Source organism: Abrus precatorius, unplaced genomic scaffold, assembly GCF_003935025.1.
Source record: "Abrus precatorius isolate BTA unplaced genomic scaffold, Abrus_2018 Scaffold11, whole genome shotgun sequence".
NCBI classification, from domain to species: domain Eukaryota; kingdom Viridiplantae; phylum Streptophyta; class Magnoliopsida; order Fabales; family Fabaceae; genus Abrus; species Abrus precatorius.
This window is the reverse complement of record NW_020874303.1, coordinates 28155019-28173083: the sequence shown is the minus strand read 5'-3', so window position 1 is coordinate 28173083 and position 18065 is coordinate 28155019. Positions and strand designations below refer to the sequence as shown.

The 18065-nt window shown below is 30.8% G+C and overlaps 2 protein-coding genes across 5 annotated transcripts; both read left to right on the top strand.

Annotated features, from left to right (window-relative positions):
* Nucleotides 1-3008: 3008 nt before the first annotated feature.
* LOC113855428 (transcription factor MYB46-like) lies at nt 3009-5617 on the top strand. Its single transcript, XM_027487068.1, has 2 exons — nt 3009-3316; nt 4665-5617. The coding sequence occupies exons 1-2, from the start codon at nt 3039-3041 to the stop codon at nt 5368-5370; spliced, it is 984 nt and encodes a 327-aa protein (XP_027342869.1). The 5' UTR covers nt 3009-3038; the 3' UTR covers nt 5371-5617.
* Nucleotides 5618-12797: 7180 nt separating this feature from the next.
* Nucleotides 12798-17887, top strand: LOC113856608 (protein DETOXIFICATION 42-like). Of its 4 annotated transcripts, none has more exons than XM_027488505.1 (13): nt 12798-13382; nt 13648-13743; nt 14004-14125; nt 14555-14764; nt 14933-15117; nt 15261-15396; nt 15489-15585; nt 15707-15807; nt 16052-16215; nt 16632-16820; nt 16918-17013; nt 17169-17290; nt 17497-17844. In XM_027488505.1, exons 1-13 carry the CDS (start codon nt 13300-13302, stop codon nt 17540-17542), a joined length of 1647 nt encoding a protein of 548 aa, XP_027344306.1. In that variant the 5' UTR covers nt 12798-13299; the 3' UTR covers nt 17543-17844. The 4 variants fall into 4 exon arrangements, 3 of the variants coding, with proteins under 3 accessions (XP_027344306.1, XP_027344307.1, XP_027344308.1); XM_027488506.1 differs by having other exon boundaries at nt 12964-13252; XR_003502899.1 differs by having other exon boundaries at nt 12798-13743; nt 14933-15106; nt 16052-16820; nt 17497-17887.
* Nucleotides 17888-18065: the final 178 nt, after the last annotated feature.

The following is an 18065-nucleotide window of genomic DNA, read 5'->3' as shown; positions in this document are numbered from 1 at the left end:
TCTCTTAAATACAAATTTGAACATACTCTTATGAGATTTTGAGTTTGAGTTTTGTAAAATGACAAAACAGACATGGAAGAAAATTTTCGTTCACATAGATCCACTGTCATCATATTTTTGTATATGAACCATAGCATATCCAAAGTATATGCAGTATCTGCGCTTCCTAAATTGATATCGATACTAATAAAAAGGATACTCATTACTCAGTAGATTTTTAAAGGCTCTACAATAGCTTTCTTGCTGATTCCTTATTCATTGAATACATGACTACTAACTCCCCAGCTTTCCAAGTGTTTTCTATGCAACTCTTTTATTTGAGTGATGTAAACTAAACAATCCTTATATACCACATGCCCTTTAGGTATAGGCCGTTACTCTGGTAGTTACATTTTCTTACTAGGTTTGGAAAGGAGTTGGACCTATCTTATCTAACCAAACTCAATGTTGCCTAGTTCTGAGGTAATCAACTCAGACAGGGATAAGCTTTGAAGAGAGAACAGTATAGAGAAAGCATAGGAAAAGCTGAAGCCTTTCTTGAGTTTAATATCCTCCTCTTAATAAAGACTAATTCTAGCTAATGGTATACATAAAAATGTTACTGATATATATATATATATTAAAAAATTGTGTTAAAAAGACTTTTTAACTAATATTGCTCTGTAGTAAATATATGGAAGGGAATTTAACACTGGTTAGTCATAATGTTAAGGTTTATGCTTGCTTGTTTACCTTCTTTGTACCTTAATTTGGAGTCTTTAACTTAATCTGTTGAGCCTATAGTATTACCATAACTGTGATTAATCATTATATTATTTGAAGTCAAAGTAAATATAATGTTTTGGTAACGATATAAATTGGAACTCTGCGGTGGACCAATGGTAAAATTTCTTCCTTCCTTTGATAACTTTATCCATTCTACCTTATACCCAATCAAATCCTGCAACGCCACATTCCTTTAAGTGCATAATTTGATGTCCGAATATAGCATTCTTCGTCCCTGCTTGCCCATTTGGTCCCTCTAAGGGGATGCCACTTTACTAAATTGATCGAATATTTACTTTTCCTTGTACGATCTTGGAACTTTTCGAGAAGATATAAAAAAGAACAATCATAATAAATATCTCCAGAATGAATGTATGGAAAGGGTATCCATTATCCTTATCTAAATTGATTCTCCTTTTACTCTTGCAGGAGTGGGTCTACTTTGCTCCTTCTATTGAGGATATTGGGTGTTTTATTTTTTATACATTCCAATGACTTAGTGCTTTTGTCAATATACACTGTTGGAGTTAATCATTTGAGTAACGTAATTTATATAACAAAATTTTACAACAATCTACATACAAGAGAAAGATTATAATAGGAAAAAAAAAGTATAAAATAAGTGATATAATAGAGAAAAAAATTGTATTAAAATTGTTTTAAAATTTTATTACATGAACATTTTTCATTAATATTTCATTTTATGGTCTTTCATTCAAATGTTGAAACTCTCAATTCACCCCTTTAACTACCACAAAATCCTCTATATTTATAAGATTTGTCAGAAGCTCTTTCACAAAGTAGGGTAAAATAGGCAAGCTGCCTACATTCTAGTCATATTTTTCATAGGTACGTGGGTGAAAAAGTTAAAAGTATATATAATAACGACCAAAACCAAAGTAGATTTTGGTCTATCCCATTCAAGTTCGTTTTGCATCTTGTAATCCTGCACAAGAAAACTGAAATTGTCAATACATTTTGTCCTTGCATTAAAAGATGGTATGAGAAGTCAATGATCTGTTGCACCATTTCTTTCTTTTTCTCACATGATTCACCTTTGTTTGGAAAAGAATGTGCATGACAAAAACATAGAAGGCTAAAGTCCATATATCACTTGCTTAAATCACAATTTATAACTCTTTTTGGTTACTATTTAAGAAAGTTATCACTCGATCGCTATGCTAAATTACATCTTCTGTACATGTGTAAATGAGTGTTTGTATACGTATATCTGCATATACGTGTTAATCAGACTTTGTTGGCAATCCACACATGTACTTGAAGAAGTAAATTATCAATGATTAAAAGCAATTATACAAATGTATGAGAAACCTTAATTTATTTGGTTAGTGAAAGTAGCAGTGCTATGTAATTGGAATTGGCTTAATAATCAAGAAAGTAACTAATATTAGATCATCTAATGGCTGTGATTGCTTTCAGATCAGATCATGAGTTCTACCAGGTAGTGGATTCAACACATATACACAAATATATGAACAAACATTTATAATTATATGGGCCGGAAGGCTCCAAACATCTTCTTTTGTCACTTTTATTTTTGGGAATGAAAAAGTGTGTATATTATCGATTCACACATATTTGAGTGTGTTTTACTTTTTCTTGTGAAATTCTTTTTCATGTGAAACGTAAGCATGTGGATCTTATGCTAAAACAAATTAAATAAACTATAAATATACGCAGGCGATGTTCATTATTGTCGCCGACCTAGATTTTATTCATTATTCTTATATTTGTTCTGTGTACATATACCTTCAATTACACGTGTGGGAGAAAAGAGATTATGTGAAGTGGAAGCAAATAACTTGGCTTGGTTATAAAACAAACTTGTATATACGTTATATATATATATATATATATATATATATATATTGTCTAGCACCCTGTGATTCATGTGTGCGATGATTACCTTGTGAGTGAAGAAAAAATTGAAAAGAAAAAGACAAGGCCATGGAGTCAAAGACAAGACGACCACCCATCTTTCTCAATCCCTTAGGTCCCTCTCCAAACCGTTTTCTACTAGACTCATCAACCAACTTCTCTTTCTTTCTCTCTCAACTTTTTTTTTTCTCACTCTTCCCTATTTTGTAAGCAAACCCCATAACCATCACCATCATCATCATGGTCATCATTAATTGCCTCCCCATGAAGCTTCTTTCTACTCTTTCTCACTCTATAAATCATTCTCTTATATGTACATATCAAAACCAGTTGGGAGAGGAAATTGCCCTGGAGAGGAATATTGAGGGTGAACAATGAGGAAGCCAGAGTTGTGCAGTACTAAAAACAACAACAATAGCAAACTTAGAAAGGGATTGTGGTCACCAGAAGAAGATGACAAGCTCATGAACTACATGCTAAACAATGGACAAGGTTGTTGGAGCGATGTGGCAAGAAATGCTGGCTTGCAAAGGTGTGGCAAAAGCTGTCGGCTTCGATGGATCAATTACTTGAGGCCTGATCTTAAAAGAGGTGCATTCTCACCCCAAGAAGAGGAACTCATCATCCATTTGCATTCCCTTCTTGGCAACAGGTAGTATTATATCATCACAATGATTTTTAGTTTTATTCCTTAATTTAAAGAACTCAGCCACTGAGCACATGCATGTATAATTAATGTTTACATATACAGTATGAAAATCCAAGTTTATTTTTAAAGATACGCATTCCTGCAAGAGTAATAGATGTTTAGTGTTGAAACCACTAAAATGATCATGAATTCTAAAATGGTTTTGTTTTAGAAGGATTCTATTTGTAGGATACCACACAAGAGAATAAAAATAAAACTTTTAAGATATATTCAATTCAATATTTTAAAGAGTTTTTTAGGTTATTTTATAGAGTAAATAACTCTATTTTAAGTATATTAATAAAATTTTATTTATAAAAAATTGATACAATTTTTAACACAACACATTGACTCTCTTAATTCCCTTAATTAAGATGTAATTATTTATGCCCCGTGATTAACTTAACCAGACCCTTTTTTTAATTGCAAAAACCAATCCTAGAGACACCACTACACCTAACTAATCATTCTACAATTGAAAATGTTGTTTGCACAATATTTTTGTTATACGTGTTTTCATTGCTCTTGTTTTAAGATAATAATAAAATGAAAAAAAAAAAACACACATTTTAATGTGCATATTTTTTCCCAAACAAATACTTTTAACAAAAGATGCAAAGTAAAGGAAGGTGCCTTACAGAAGGATACGTGAGATTATTTCTTCTCCCCCCCCCCCCCCCCCATCTCTCTCTCTCTCTCTCTCTCTCTCTTTCTCTAGTGGAAAGGACATTCTTCAGATGTCGAAATCTCGTTCTCTTTAGTGGAGACACGGTTTTGAAGTTCAAATAACAACAGCGATCAGCGATGAATATATAATAATTATATTTTTCATATCTTATGTTTTGTATATCTCATTTTTATTTATTTTTCTATTACATTATTTATTATATCTCTCTCTCTCTCTCTTTTATATTTATTTTACAGCTCTTTATGGGATCTAAAAAAATTAAAACATTGGAACAATATTAATAAATAACGTTAGTTATACACTTTATCCTTGGAGCGTATAAAGTAAAAAGAATAATAAAAATAAAAAGATGATAAATAATATGACGTGCTAATAAAATAAAAGTGAAAGTTGCAAATATAATTGTTAGATATTAATTAGTACGTATGAACTAACAAAGAATTCGAGTTGAAGACACTCCATATCTGAGTTGTTTTGCGCTTTTTATTAGTTTTCCATGCAAAGCATTCCTCTGTAGCTATCGACAGAAAAATAAACATTTAGAATCTACTTATTTAAGTTAACTTATGCTATATATGTGAATTCATTGACCTGACATTTTAATATTATGTTTCACGTTTAAAGATGGTCTCAAATAGCAGCGCGCTTGCCTGGGCGAACTGACAATGAAATAAAAAACTTTTGGAATTCAACGATAAAGAAAAGACTTAAGAACATGTCGTCCACAACCACAACCTCAACCTCCCCAAATGCAAGCGAGTCCTCGTCAGAGCCTAGTAAAGACCTCAACATGGGAGGGTTTATTTCCACACAACATCATCATGATCATCATGCAAGCTTTGTGCCCATGTTTGGTTCATCTCCATCTTCAATGCCAACCACAGTTCTCGATTCCGTGATTGATAGGTTGCCTGTGCTGGAGTATGGACTTAACATGCCAGCTTCTGGAGGGTACTTCAAGGGCACAGGGAGCTTTTCACAAAGTGGAGTTGACAATAAAGGTTCTTTTTTAGAAAATGGAGTTTTTGGGAGTGTAAATATTGGAGTAGAAGGGGATATGTTTGTTCCTCCCCTTGAGAATGTTAGCACCTCTATTAATCATAACCAGAGAGTAATTGAGAGCACGTGCAAGAGAGAAACTAACGATTGTTACTTTGATGACATAAATAGTATGCTTAATAACTGCAACATTAACAACAATAATAAAGGAGCTGAAAATAAGGCTGGGATGGAGAGTTTGTTTCAAGAAGAGTTAACCATGGGAGAGTGGGACTTTGAGGAGTTGATGAAAGATGCTACCTCCTTTCCGTTTCTTGATTTTTCATTCTGATTGATCCTATAATTGTTAAATTCTCCACAGAGCCTATGCGAATCTTGCACATCTGGTGGATCTCCACAGAGCCTTGTACAATATATATTGGTATTTTTGCCGTTATACCAAGGAACAAGTTCACAAATTAACAAGCAGGTAGGTCTCAAAATAAAAAGTCCCAACATATATTCCTGGGTTCGAGATCTTGTAATTAGTCTTGCAGGTTAATTTGTGTATTATCAAATTTTTAGATCATCTCTCCTTAATTTTCCGGAAACCAGTTTAGTTAACAACAATAATATGCCATACCTGTAAAAGATATGTGAATAGTTTGTTATATACAATATTTTTTTTTTGTTCAACTTTTGTGATGATATACATTCATACATATGATCATACTTCTTGTTATATATTTCGTTTTATATAACCTTAATAACCAGAGATCGATGTACAAAATAATATTGTTACTGGTGACAAGTTTGTATATACACGTACATTTACAGGATATTCAATACAGAAACTCTCTAATTTTCCCAACTCAATTTTCAAATTGGACGCCATTAAGTTCGTATAGTAATAATCGATTGATACTGCTGTAAATATCCAGGAAGCAATCAGATTTGCTTTCATGATTGTTTATATACTTGGAAAGCTTGATTAATCATAAAAGTAAGTCCACTTGGTAGAAAATCACGGTTAATGGGTAATCAGTTGTCGAGGGTTCATCATATTATATGGAAGTTAGTTAAGCTAAATGGTTGAATTATTCCAAGAGCAATTATAACTTCTACTTTGATTTTAAGCCTTGAAAGAGAACTAAATATAATTATTATATTGACAAACGAAAAATATGCCATATAATATAGGATAATTATCAAGAAGTGAATGTAAAGCAACTAAATTTGAAATTGACGTCAAGTTACACCAGTTGGCCGTCGTCGAAAGGGTCGGTGATCGGAAGTGCTTTTTTATATCATTTTCCATCATATACCATAACTAATGCATTTTTATTAATTATTTCAATTATATTTTCCTGTTCTTCAACCTTTTATATATATATATATAAAGAGAGACAGATGGGTTGCGAAATGGACGAGAAAGAGAGGTATAATGGGTGATATATGTGATAAAAAAGAAAAGGAAAAAAATGTATAACAAAATTAATATAAAAATATTATTATTATCACTATCATTATTATTATGTTTTTGACTTTTGAAGCTACCATAGCCAGTCAACCACACTAACTTACAGAAAATAAACAGCGGTTCTTTTCGCAACCAGACAAATTAGTGATTCAACTATTAGTTATATATAATATTTACATTAAAATAATTTTAAAATGTATTTAAATGTGCAACGTGCTATTCATAATCTAATGCTCTAACAAAGTCAATGATCAATTTGAATTTAGGAATACAATTACGCTTAATTATATCATGTGCTTCTTTGGTGAAGCCTATTGATTTGCAGTTTAAAAACGAAAAGGAAAAAATACGACAGTGAAAGTATTTTAAAAAAGAATCAAAGGTGTGAAAATCAATTGGTAAATAATATTCAGTATTGATTTCAGTTATCGTACCATTAAAGTAAACGAACTTTAAAAACAAGAGTCTCTTAGCTGCCATTGTTGTATTAATTTGTGTTGGGGTATTGGTCCCTAATTTGGGCCTATATCCAACACCCAATTCTACTTTAGAACAAAACACGATGACCAGACAAGCCTTGTTTTGAGATTGGGTTACTAATTTCCTGTTTCCTCGTAATCGTAACTATAGGTGGCTATAGGGTCCAATTGGTCTCGTATCATCTCGCAATTATATATGCTAATGATCATATTATGTAAGTTCCTATTTAAATGAATTTTTATTTTTAAAATTAAAAAGCTCGAATAAATGTATCAAATTGTTAACGTGTGTTCAATAACACATTTTCAATTTAAATATTAATAGATAATAAAATTAATAACATTTGATGTTATTTATGTGTTGAATCTAATGATATTTTATAATTTTTAATAAAAATTATATGATAATTTTTTATTATGTACTTTTTTAAAAATATCATAAAATTATAGTTAAATTTGTTAGTTTGCAAGCCCAATTTTTTTATATAGTATTTATGATTCAATTTATTTGTGTTAGTTTGCCCAATTAGTCTTTTGTTTCAAAACATTTATTGGTTTAATATTCACATTTGAATTTAAAAATATATATATAATTCATAGTATTCTTTTGACAGATATAAATTCATTGCAAATCTTTATTAATGACTTGCCTTCTTAGAACGACCCTTTATCTTAAGGACACTTGTTTTATTTTATTTTAAAACCATAGTAGTTTTATCAATGGAGCCACCATCAATGGTTTGTAAACTTTGTATTATGACATAAAAAAACAACTAATACCGCAATCATTTTGTCATGGAGGTAGTGCCTAATGTAGGTGACTGGGATCCACTGCCTACACTTTCAATGATGTTTTGAAAATACAATACTTTAACCTTTTTTGAATTAGTTTCATTATTAGAACATTCAGTAATTGTTATATAATTATTAAGTTTTTACACACACATATATTAAAATATTCTCCAAGATTAGTAGAGACAATATATCAGCTGTAAAAGCATATGTATTAATTATTGTTATTTAAAATCTGACCCAAAGATATTGAAGCTGACGAGGGTTGGTCCTTGGTGGAATATTACTCACCAAAGCATTATTATGCTGATTATGGACTAAGAACTGAAAGAGCGATTGGACTTGAGTTTCTGTCTGTGGGATAAGAAATGTCACTTTATCACTTTTATTCTTTCACTCTCTCTCTTTTGTCATTGTTCATCGCTTTTATTTAACATATCTCAATCGAAGATGATTAAAAAGAAATCATTTCCAGGACTTTTGATATTTTCTTTATCAAACACCTTTAGAGTATAGTTATGAGACTAATCTTTAAACGTGAGTAATGGCTAAACAAAATTCTCATTAATTTTTAATTATTGATAATAAATAAATTTCACTTAAAGCTCCACTTTCACTGCAACCATTGAACATGAGGGTACAAAGAGTTTAATTCAATAATCATTTAATTAACTTTGATTGAATAAAAATTTAAAAATTTTAAATTTAATTATAAAAATGATCGATAATTATTAATTTGAAAGATTAAATTCTATTTTTTTTATTTTAAGAATTTAAATAATATATTATAGTAATTTTAAAGATTAATTTGATAGTTTACCTGATTTAAAATTGTTCCTCTTAGAAAATTTATAAAATTATTTTGTTGGCATAAACAATTAAGATTTAATATGAAACTATAACACTCCCAAAGAGCTAAGGTTGAAAGAGAAAAATTAATAATTAAAAAAAACAATAAATCTTCATATAATAACACAGCAAGTTGTTTTTTCATATTATTCAAACTCGTGCCAACTAAAATGAAGAAATAAATAAAACTAAAATGAAAGGAAAGCGCAATGGAATTTACCCCTTGAGAGCTGTAATGGAGCATGCAATAAGCTTGGCCTGCTGGATTCTTACGCTATAATTTAGAATGAGATTATTCGTGATCATCAACTGCTTTTAGCCTTGCTATGGTTCTTCAACTTTTCAACGTTTCAATCACCACACCAAAATATTTAAACTTCATAAAAGAATAAAAGGGATTTCTCTTTCCGATTCGTTATCACTTTTTCGAGTGGTTTATCTTTTTCCCAATATTTTTAGTGTTATTTAAAATTTATAAGCACATTTTTATTATAAAGTAAAATGGGTTTTCGATTCATTTGAGCTGATTAATAGGTAACAAAGTATTTTAAAATATTTAAACTTAATATAAATTTATAAAAATGGTGTTTAAAATAGATAAAAAGTGTGAATCTCACATCGAACATCTTCATTTTGAGGACTTTAAATCATTCCTCTTTACTTTTCTTATTCTTTTCATATCCATTCATCTAAAAACAAATTCCAAAATTAAAATAAACAAATTTAATTGTCTCATTTTAATATATTTCTAATAAACGTGTGTAAAGCACTATCACAATATTATACAAAAACTATTTACACATTGATTTTTTATCTCTTTTCATCGTATCACTTATTTTATCTTATATATAGCTGGATATATACATGCATTTGTTATATAACTATATACAAAATCTCTATATAGTCATTTGTTACCCTATATTATTACCGTGAATTCCACACGTCTCTACCGTGATTTTATGAGGGTGAAGAATATGGACCAAAGAAACCCAAATCGAAAATTGCTCCTCAAGTTTTCTACTGTGTCCCTTCTGAGACTCCTCATATGCTAATTGCCTTTATTAATTTCTCATTCTCCCAAAAGTTTAGCTGATTAAGCACCATTCTTTCCAAGAGAAAACAAAAAACAAAACTCCAAATCCTGAAATTCAAACTGCATTATCATGTATGAATTCCAAAATTCCCTTTTGTGTAGTTCTCCTTATTCTCTCACAATGTCATCACATCGAGCTGCATTTGAGATTTATTTCTGTTTTCGAATTGCTAATTCGCTATGGCAGTTTCCCCATCCCCAATGCTCGAACTTCTCGTGTTACTAATTTCACACTCTTAGAGATTGTACAATCGTTGCTTCGCCTCAAGTTCAATATGACAGACAATCAAAGAAGTTTTCAACCGCAAAGTAAGTTCACTTTTTATTCTTCTTGTTTTTTATCAATTTCCAAAGGAATAATGAAATGTTGCCTTCACAAGTTGTTATATCACTTATATGTATAATGTATTATCATAAAGGACAAAACACGTCTTAAATTCATAATCCAGTGTTCTACAATCCCTGTTTGCTTTACATCGATGTTTTCCACCCTTTCCTTGATGGTCGTAAAGTTATATAAAAAAAGATGCGGTGGAAGCCAAAAGGAAGTCACTTCATGAAAATGGAAATTACACTTTTTCATAGGACTAATGGTTCTTATGAAACTGTTCGTCACAGGGTTTGTATCATTAATAGGTAGAGTTTTAGCATCTTCAGTTCGCCAATTATGATTGATTAGATGATCGTTTAGCAATTGATATCTAGGTTTAAATAACTTGTGTTTAATTTTGGATACCTGTTAAAATCTTGCATATCCAATTCTAAGAGAACAGAGGAAAATATGTAGAAACGTGATAAAACATTGAGCAGAAGTCACGGGCATGGGATATTTTCTAGCCATAAAGTTGAAGTCCTGTGTTCTGTTTAGTCAAACTGTTTTTTGCATCACCTTCTAAAAATTATATTTTAAAAGTGACATACGAAATATAATTAAAAAAAACTAGTTTTGTAGAAATTTTATTTTCAAATAATAAAAAATTAACCTAAGTAATTAATAATAGTAATTTTAAAAAAATTAATAAAAAAATTTCTGCTCTTAAATACTTAAACATAACTTAAAAATTGAGGTTAAGCGAAAATAGCTTTTGCACTTTGAACAATCTGGAGTTCTGGACAGCTAATATTAGGTTTTTGCCAAACCATGACCTCACGCTCCCATATAGAACCAACACAAGCAAACCCATGTATCTGCCCTCCAAGGCACAAATAACTTGAATACACATTGCATTCAACATGTGTTTTGATTTAATGGCATTATTAATTACGTTTCTATTAAAGTCGTAATACTCATTATTTCTTTGGATATTACTCTCTATTATGGATGTTTTAAATTTTTAATGTTTTTTTAAAATCTTTTTTCAACAGTTTTATTGTTTTAGATATACTTTTTGGCATTTCCTATTGTTAAACATTTTCACTCTTAATAATAGAAATTAAAAGTATTTATGTATAATTTCAGTCAATAATATATATATACACTCTTACTTTATATATGAAGCAGTATACATGAAAATATAAAAATATTTAATCCTACTTTTTTTATTTATTTATTCAGATAAATAAATTCAAGTTATTTAATTAAAATTAATTGTTAAAATTACTAATTTATCTTTTATTATTGTGTTTTCTTTTGACTTTTGGACTATTTAAATATTATAAACATTTCATTATTTTTAAAATTTATGTTATATTACACAAAATAAAATTTCATATATAAAATATTTTTATTGGAAACCGAGGAATTCAAAGTATTAATACTATAAAAAATTCATTTTTAATAAAATTTTATTATTTATTAATTTTTATTACATTAAATTGAAAAATTGATATTTTAATATAGACAAAAAGAGCAGGAATAATAATCAATATTATCTTAAAATTTAACACAAATAGAAAAATAAAATAAAGGTATTATCTTTATATAATAATTAAAAATATTATAAAAATAAAATGTAAGAAAATATATAATTAATTTTAATGTCGGTCAGATGACATATAATAAGATTTATATACAGTACATTTTATTAAACTTATAACATTTAATATATTGATAATATTAAATACTATATTTTTAATTTTTTATTCATTATTTTTAATGAAAATTTCTATATCTTTTAATTACTTTTCTCTTCTATTTTTTTTTTCTTATTATACCTTCACTATTTAAAATTAATGAATATAAAAGGTAAAATTAAGAATGAGATATCAATTTTTATATAAACTAAGACAATAACTATTTTTTTTTAAATTGTGTAAAAACCACCTTAATTGACAGATTAAAAAATGGAAGGAATATAAAATACGTATTAAATGAAAAAATATGTATTTATCATTTTAAAAATATAAATTTTATTTAATATTTTCTCAATTTAATAATTAAAAATTATAGGCATAAAATGTCAAAAAAATTACAATTATTCTTTTTTTAATCTCTTTGAATTATTGAACACATATTAGAACAAATATTTATTTATTATTGTGAAATAAAATTTTCTCATCAAATGAATTATATATTATTTTTCAATACAAAAGCATAACTCATAATTTAATGCAATTACGTAAAATATATTAAAAATGAATTTATTTTCCTATTTTTGTATGTTTATACATTTTTAATTATAAAATAAAAATTATGAAAGATTTTTTAATATTTTCAGATAATAAACACGTATAATTTTTTATTTAATAATTATTTTATAAAATAAAATAATTAAAAATACGTAAAAGGATACTACTGTAAAATTCATTAAAAAACATATGTGGAGTTTGTATGATTCGAGTTTCACAATAATGCTTAGGGTACGTAACGTTTGAAGTTCCCGTCTACCAGTGAGTGCCGTTGACGTACGAGTCTTTACATGGAAAGTTTTTATCTTTTTCCTTTTTTTTCGTTTGTTTTTTTCCTGCAAAAGGGACATTCCCCAGCGGAATGTGGCACGACACGTGGCAAACGCTGGTAAGCATGCAATGCCACTTCGAAGCTTTTGACGTCGATGGAGCGGTTTTCTTGACTCTAGCGCTGCCACATGTTTTAGCAATTCATGGCACTGCTAATTAAATGCGAGCTATGATATGAAGCATCTTCTAAGTGCCCCAAGAAACTGAAAGCGGAAGCTAGGCCCGCGTGATTTTTGTGGACAACTTTTTTTTCCCACCATCATATTCATATTATTATTCTGTCATGCATATTGCATATTTCGTGACATGGGCAAGCTAACTCTCTTGTTTGTTTTGTTGTTTGTTCCAGTTAAAGGGCAAACTTGACTTGCTTTTTGGGTAGCTTTACTTCAAAGCTTTAATTAGAAGTGGATCACGTTTTTAGTTAGTAGTATGGGTATCTGAACTGCAGTTTTTTTTGTCTTACTTGTAATTGGTTGATTTGCCTCTTTTTCCAAACTCTCTTGCTGTTTCAAAATTTTCAAAGCTTAATTGTCCAAGTTGAAGTTTCCCTGTTGAGTTTGAATATTAACTGGATTTAAGAAAAATCTTTAGTTAAAAGCTATTTTCAAAGGGAATTCATTTTACAGTAAAGTTTATCCAGGTAACTTTTTTTTTTTGTATACCCTTTATGCGGTTTTTTTCATTCTGATGGTTTATTTAGTTTGTAATTTTGCTCAGAGTGAGAAGAATATAAAAAGGCATCTCCTTTACCAACCTTTCGTCACTGTTGGGTTGATACCTATTCCATGATACATATTCCATTATGACTTGACTTGATTTGTTGGCTGGTAGCTAACCACATAAATATGGAGATATTGTGTATTATTTGCTCTGGGCCCTAAATTATGATAACTTATTTGTGTTAATGTTCGAGCAACAAGGTTAATATATTGGAGCTCGTTCTGTGTCTTTTCATTTTGGTATCACTAATTGCCTTACCACTCATCAATAGATTCTGGTAGTTACTCGGTTCGTTTGATTTCTCAAACAACACAGTGAATTTGGCTTCTCAGAAATGGCTGAGAAAGAGGGTATGTATTCATCAAGGGATTGGAGGAGAATACCACTCTGCACTTTCTTTAAGGATGCCAGGTATGATACATACATACTAATACGATATAGCATTTCTATAGTACATCCTTTTTCGAAGAAGCTAAACGGGAAGTTTCAAGCATTAAACAGAAACTGCATATTTTAAACATTTTATTTTCTGAAAATTTTCGTCTATTGTATTTTGAGTGCTGTGCTCTTATGATGAACGCCTATGTGTAGCTTTTTTCTTCTAGCGGTTGTATCATGATGTTTTTCTGATGTAGCTGGACATAACTCGTAACTTTCTTCTTATTGTACAGACTAGTTTTCAAATTAGACAGTCTTGGCCGGGAAATTTTGTCGATTGCACTTCCCGCAGCAATGGCTTTGACAGCTGACCCTATTGCTTCACTGGTTGACACAGCTTTTATTGGCCAAATAGGTATGTTCTGTTTATAGTTTATTAGCTTTGAGCTTATTGCACACAGTTTTCCCTGTCTAAGTAGGTCATCTGAAAAGTAGATGGGGATGGCTGTTCAAATCAGTAAAACTAGAATATATGTGGGTGAGTGGGTCTGAGATGCTTCATCTAAACTGCTTATCAACCAACTTATATAAATGGGACGAGCTTATATTATGAATTTATGACAGAACAATAGGAACAGTGTGGGTTAACATGTGAGTGACTAAGGGATGAGTGACTGAATTAAAGATAATCCACTAGAAAATTGGAAAAGTATTTATTGGCAAACCTGTTGATCTGATTTGAAAAAATTAGATAGAAAAAGTATCAATGATCAAGATTACTTTCCTTGAATGTATTTGAATGTCTTACAATGTATCGAGTGTTAAATATTGTTGGGCCATGCAGGTCCAGTGGAGCTTGCTGCTGTAGGAGTTTCCATAGCTCTTTTCAATCAAGTATCAAGGATAGCAATATTCCCACTTGTTAGTGTCACAACCTCTTTTGTGGCTGAGGAAGATACCCTCAGTGGAGCAAGCCCTCAGATAGAGGAGAGTAGATGCTTGGAAGCAGGTCCCACTATGGATGCTGAAACCAAAAATTTGCTACCGCAGAAGGGTACCATTCCTCCGTTGTTTTGTAATTTGATTGGTTTCATCCAAGTTTTCTAGGATTCCACTTCACAGTGATGTCTTATTGCTCTATTGGAAAACCCATGGAAGGTTTTTCTTTTGTATATTGTCAATTGATAATTTAGATCCCTTCCATTTTATTTGTTGGTTACAGGCGGAAATGTTCACAATTCGGTTTTAGTTGTTGAAAGTTTTAATATAGTTAAGGAGGAAAATAAGAGAAGGAATATCCCTTCAGCTTCATCAGCATTATTTATTGGTGGCATCCTTGGTCTCATCCAGGCAATATTACTTATATCTACAGCAAAACCTTTATTGAACTTCATGGGTATATCCTCTGTAAGTATTTCTGTATGTAAATATGAAGGGATGTTACTTTTAGGCCTGATAGCACTTTGGCATTTGTTGTACCTTGTTCCTTGTGTGATTAGACCTTATAGCAGCATTGGATGATTGACAAATAATATGGATTATTTATACAGGACTCTCCTATGCTACATCCTGCACAGCGGTACTTGACATTGAGGTCCCTTGGTGCTCCTGCAGTTCTTCTTTCATTAGCAATGCAAGGAGTCTTCCGAGGATTTAAAGACACTAAAACTCCTTTATATGCCACCGGTATGTGATTGATAAACTTAAATTGTTATTGATCTAGTGTCACGATATCCTTCTATTATCTCATTGTAATTGTTTTCTTTGGTGTAATCCAGTGGCAGGAGATGTAACCAACATGGCACTAGATCCTTTATTCATGTTTGTATTCCGTTTGGGTGTCACTGGTGCAGCCATTTCCCATGTTATTTCTCAGTATGTTTTATTTAATTATAATGCAAATGCTGTTATTACACTCTTGTCCGTTGTATCTTATTTTCCTTTTGCTTATTATGACCCTAGCATCTCTTATTTTCAACTTAAAATGTAAATGTAGGTACCTAATTTCAGTTATACTCCTGTGGAGGTTGATGGAACAAGTTGACCTTATACCTCCAAGCATAAAGCATTTGCAATTTGATCGATTTCTTAAAAATGGTAAGCATTTATTTTTCTGTTGACCAAATGATCGATAAAGAAAAAAGGACCCATGTTACTTTCTTTTATTGAGATTTCATCTGCTGAACCATAATCAAAATTTTTTAATGGAAATTTCTAGTGTTTTATTTTTTCTTTCAGTAAAAATCTATACTTCATTTAATTGTTTATCTAGGGTATATACAGGTCAACTAGGAGTTCAGCATTGAGATTTGGTGTCATATTTTTCATTATTGTCATCCAGGTTCTCTATTATTAATGAGAGTCATTGCTGTAACATTCTGTGTGACACTGGCTGCATCATTAGCTGCAAGGCAGGGATCAACATCCATGGCTGCATTTCAAGTTTGTCTGCAGGTTTGGTTGTCAGTGTCTCTTCTCGCTGATGGTCTGGCTGTTGCAGGGCAGGTTAGATATAATTACTTTGTGCAATAAATGTCCTGCTATGTTACTTGATGATGGCTGCATGCCAAAACATTTAATAAAAGATATCAACGGCCTCTACTTGAATAATGCTTTCTTGTATGAAAAGATTCTGGAAAACATGATGATTGTTTGAATTTATTTTCCGTGCACATATTCTTGCAAAAAAATGGGTATGAAATAAATAATAGAAGCCGTAATTACATATTTATGTCATCCAATTGATTTTCTTTTATAATTATTTGTCCTATCTAGGGATGTAGTCACACTCCCTAGTTCTTTATATAATGCTATTTGCCATCCTTTAGAAACACAAGCAAAAGGCCTTTTTTTTTTAACTTTTCAGTTTGGTACTATGGCTCTATTAGTTCATATCTTCCAAAATAACATGTTGGTTTCAGGCAATTCTTGCAGGTGCATTTGCTAATAAGGACTATGACAAGGCGACCGCAACTGCATCCCGAGTACTGCAGATGGGTTTGGTTCTAGGATTGGCACTTGCTTTCATTCTTGGAACAGGATTACATTTTGGAGCTAAACTGTTTACAAATGATGTTAAAGTTCTCAACCTCATTAGAGTTGGGATCCCGGTAATTATTCATTTTCATATGGTAAAGGATATTATTGGTTATTCATCTTTCCTGCCCCCAAAGCAGTGGACTTACATTTATGTTCATTCTTTACCAGTTTGTTGCATTCACCCAACCCTTGAATTCTTTAGCATTTGTGTTTGATGGTGTCAACTTTGGGGCGTCTGATTTTGCATACTCAGCCTTTTCCATGGTGAGTATTTTTTTTTCTCCATGTTCAATGTTACATGATGGCATATTTTTTAACTATACAGTTTCCATATCCAAACTCTTGCTAGAATGCTTTATTTCCTATTGTAATAAGCATGAACCGAAGATGTTGATTTACTTGACTATGGTTCCTCTCAGGATGTGGTAGCAATTATTAGCATCATTTGTCTGCTTATATTGTCATCCGTTGGTGGTTTCATTGGAATTTGGGTTGCTTTGACCATCTACATGGGTCTTAGGGCATTTGCGGGCTTCTTGAGGTAATGATTTTTAAGGATTATTTTTCCAAATGTTTTCCACCGTATTGAATTGATTATTCTAAGACACCTTTTAGTTGTCACACTTATAACTTTGATGAGAGTTCAAGGCAATCTTTGTTTTATTATTATTGTTGTTATTATTATTATTATGACAAGGCACTCTCTTTAAGTCATTTTCAACTAATAAATGAACTATTTTGATGCAGGATTGGAACGGGATCCGGACCTTGGGAGTTCCTTAGGAGTTCATGACGGCACAATAATTTTAGCTTCATATCTGGCCAGTGGTGTTTGCTAGTTACATTACAGTGATAAAAGTTTTCCATAGGCTTTTAAATCTCATAGATATTTTTTGAAAGAATAGACACTTTCTCCCTGCTTGATTGTGCTTGGGGCATTGGTTGACAAATCTACCTCTGCTTCAGAATATGTACAAAAACATTTCTAATTCTGTTATCATAGTCTCACAATGAAATGAAACATAGAATCAAACTTCTATTGTAACCCTACAACAAATATAATTACATGAATAACATGAAAGTGAAAGATTGCATGGAACAAGTACTAGTGCTGAATAAAGATGCATGACTTTTTGTTTATTGGATGTTTGTATAAGGTGGTTCCTACATCAGCGTGGTACTACTCTTGTTTTTTAGCCGTAACATATGCAAGACAAAGCAAATAACCTTGTGGAACGATATTGAAAAATTGAACATATTCTTATTTGTTTTTAAAATGAGAAAATTCTTTTTAAAAATACCAACGAATATATCCT

Coding starts and splice junctions, on each gene's coding strand:
- LOC113856608 (XM_027488505.1), top strand. CDS start 13,300: ATGGTTTATTTAGTTTGTAATTTTGCTCAGAGTGAGAAGAATATAAAA. Junction 15,118..15,260: donor ACTTCATGGGTATATCCTCT/GTAAGTATTTCT, acceptor TTATTTATACAG/GACTCTCCTATGCTACATCC. Junction 15,586..15,706: donor ATTTCCCATGTTATTTCTCA/GTATGTTTTATT, acceptor ATGTAAATGTAG/GTACCTAATTTCAGTTATAC.
- LOC113855428 (XM_027487068.1), top strand. CDS start 3,039: ATGAGGAAGCCAGAGTTGTGCAGTACTAAAAACAACAACAATAGCAAA. Junction 3,317..4,664: donor CATTCCCTTCTTGGCAACAG/GTAGTATTATAT, acceptor TCACGTTTAAAG/ATGGTCTCAAATAGCAGCGC.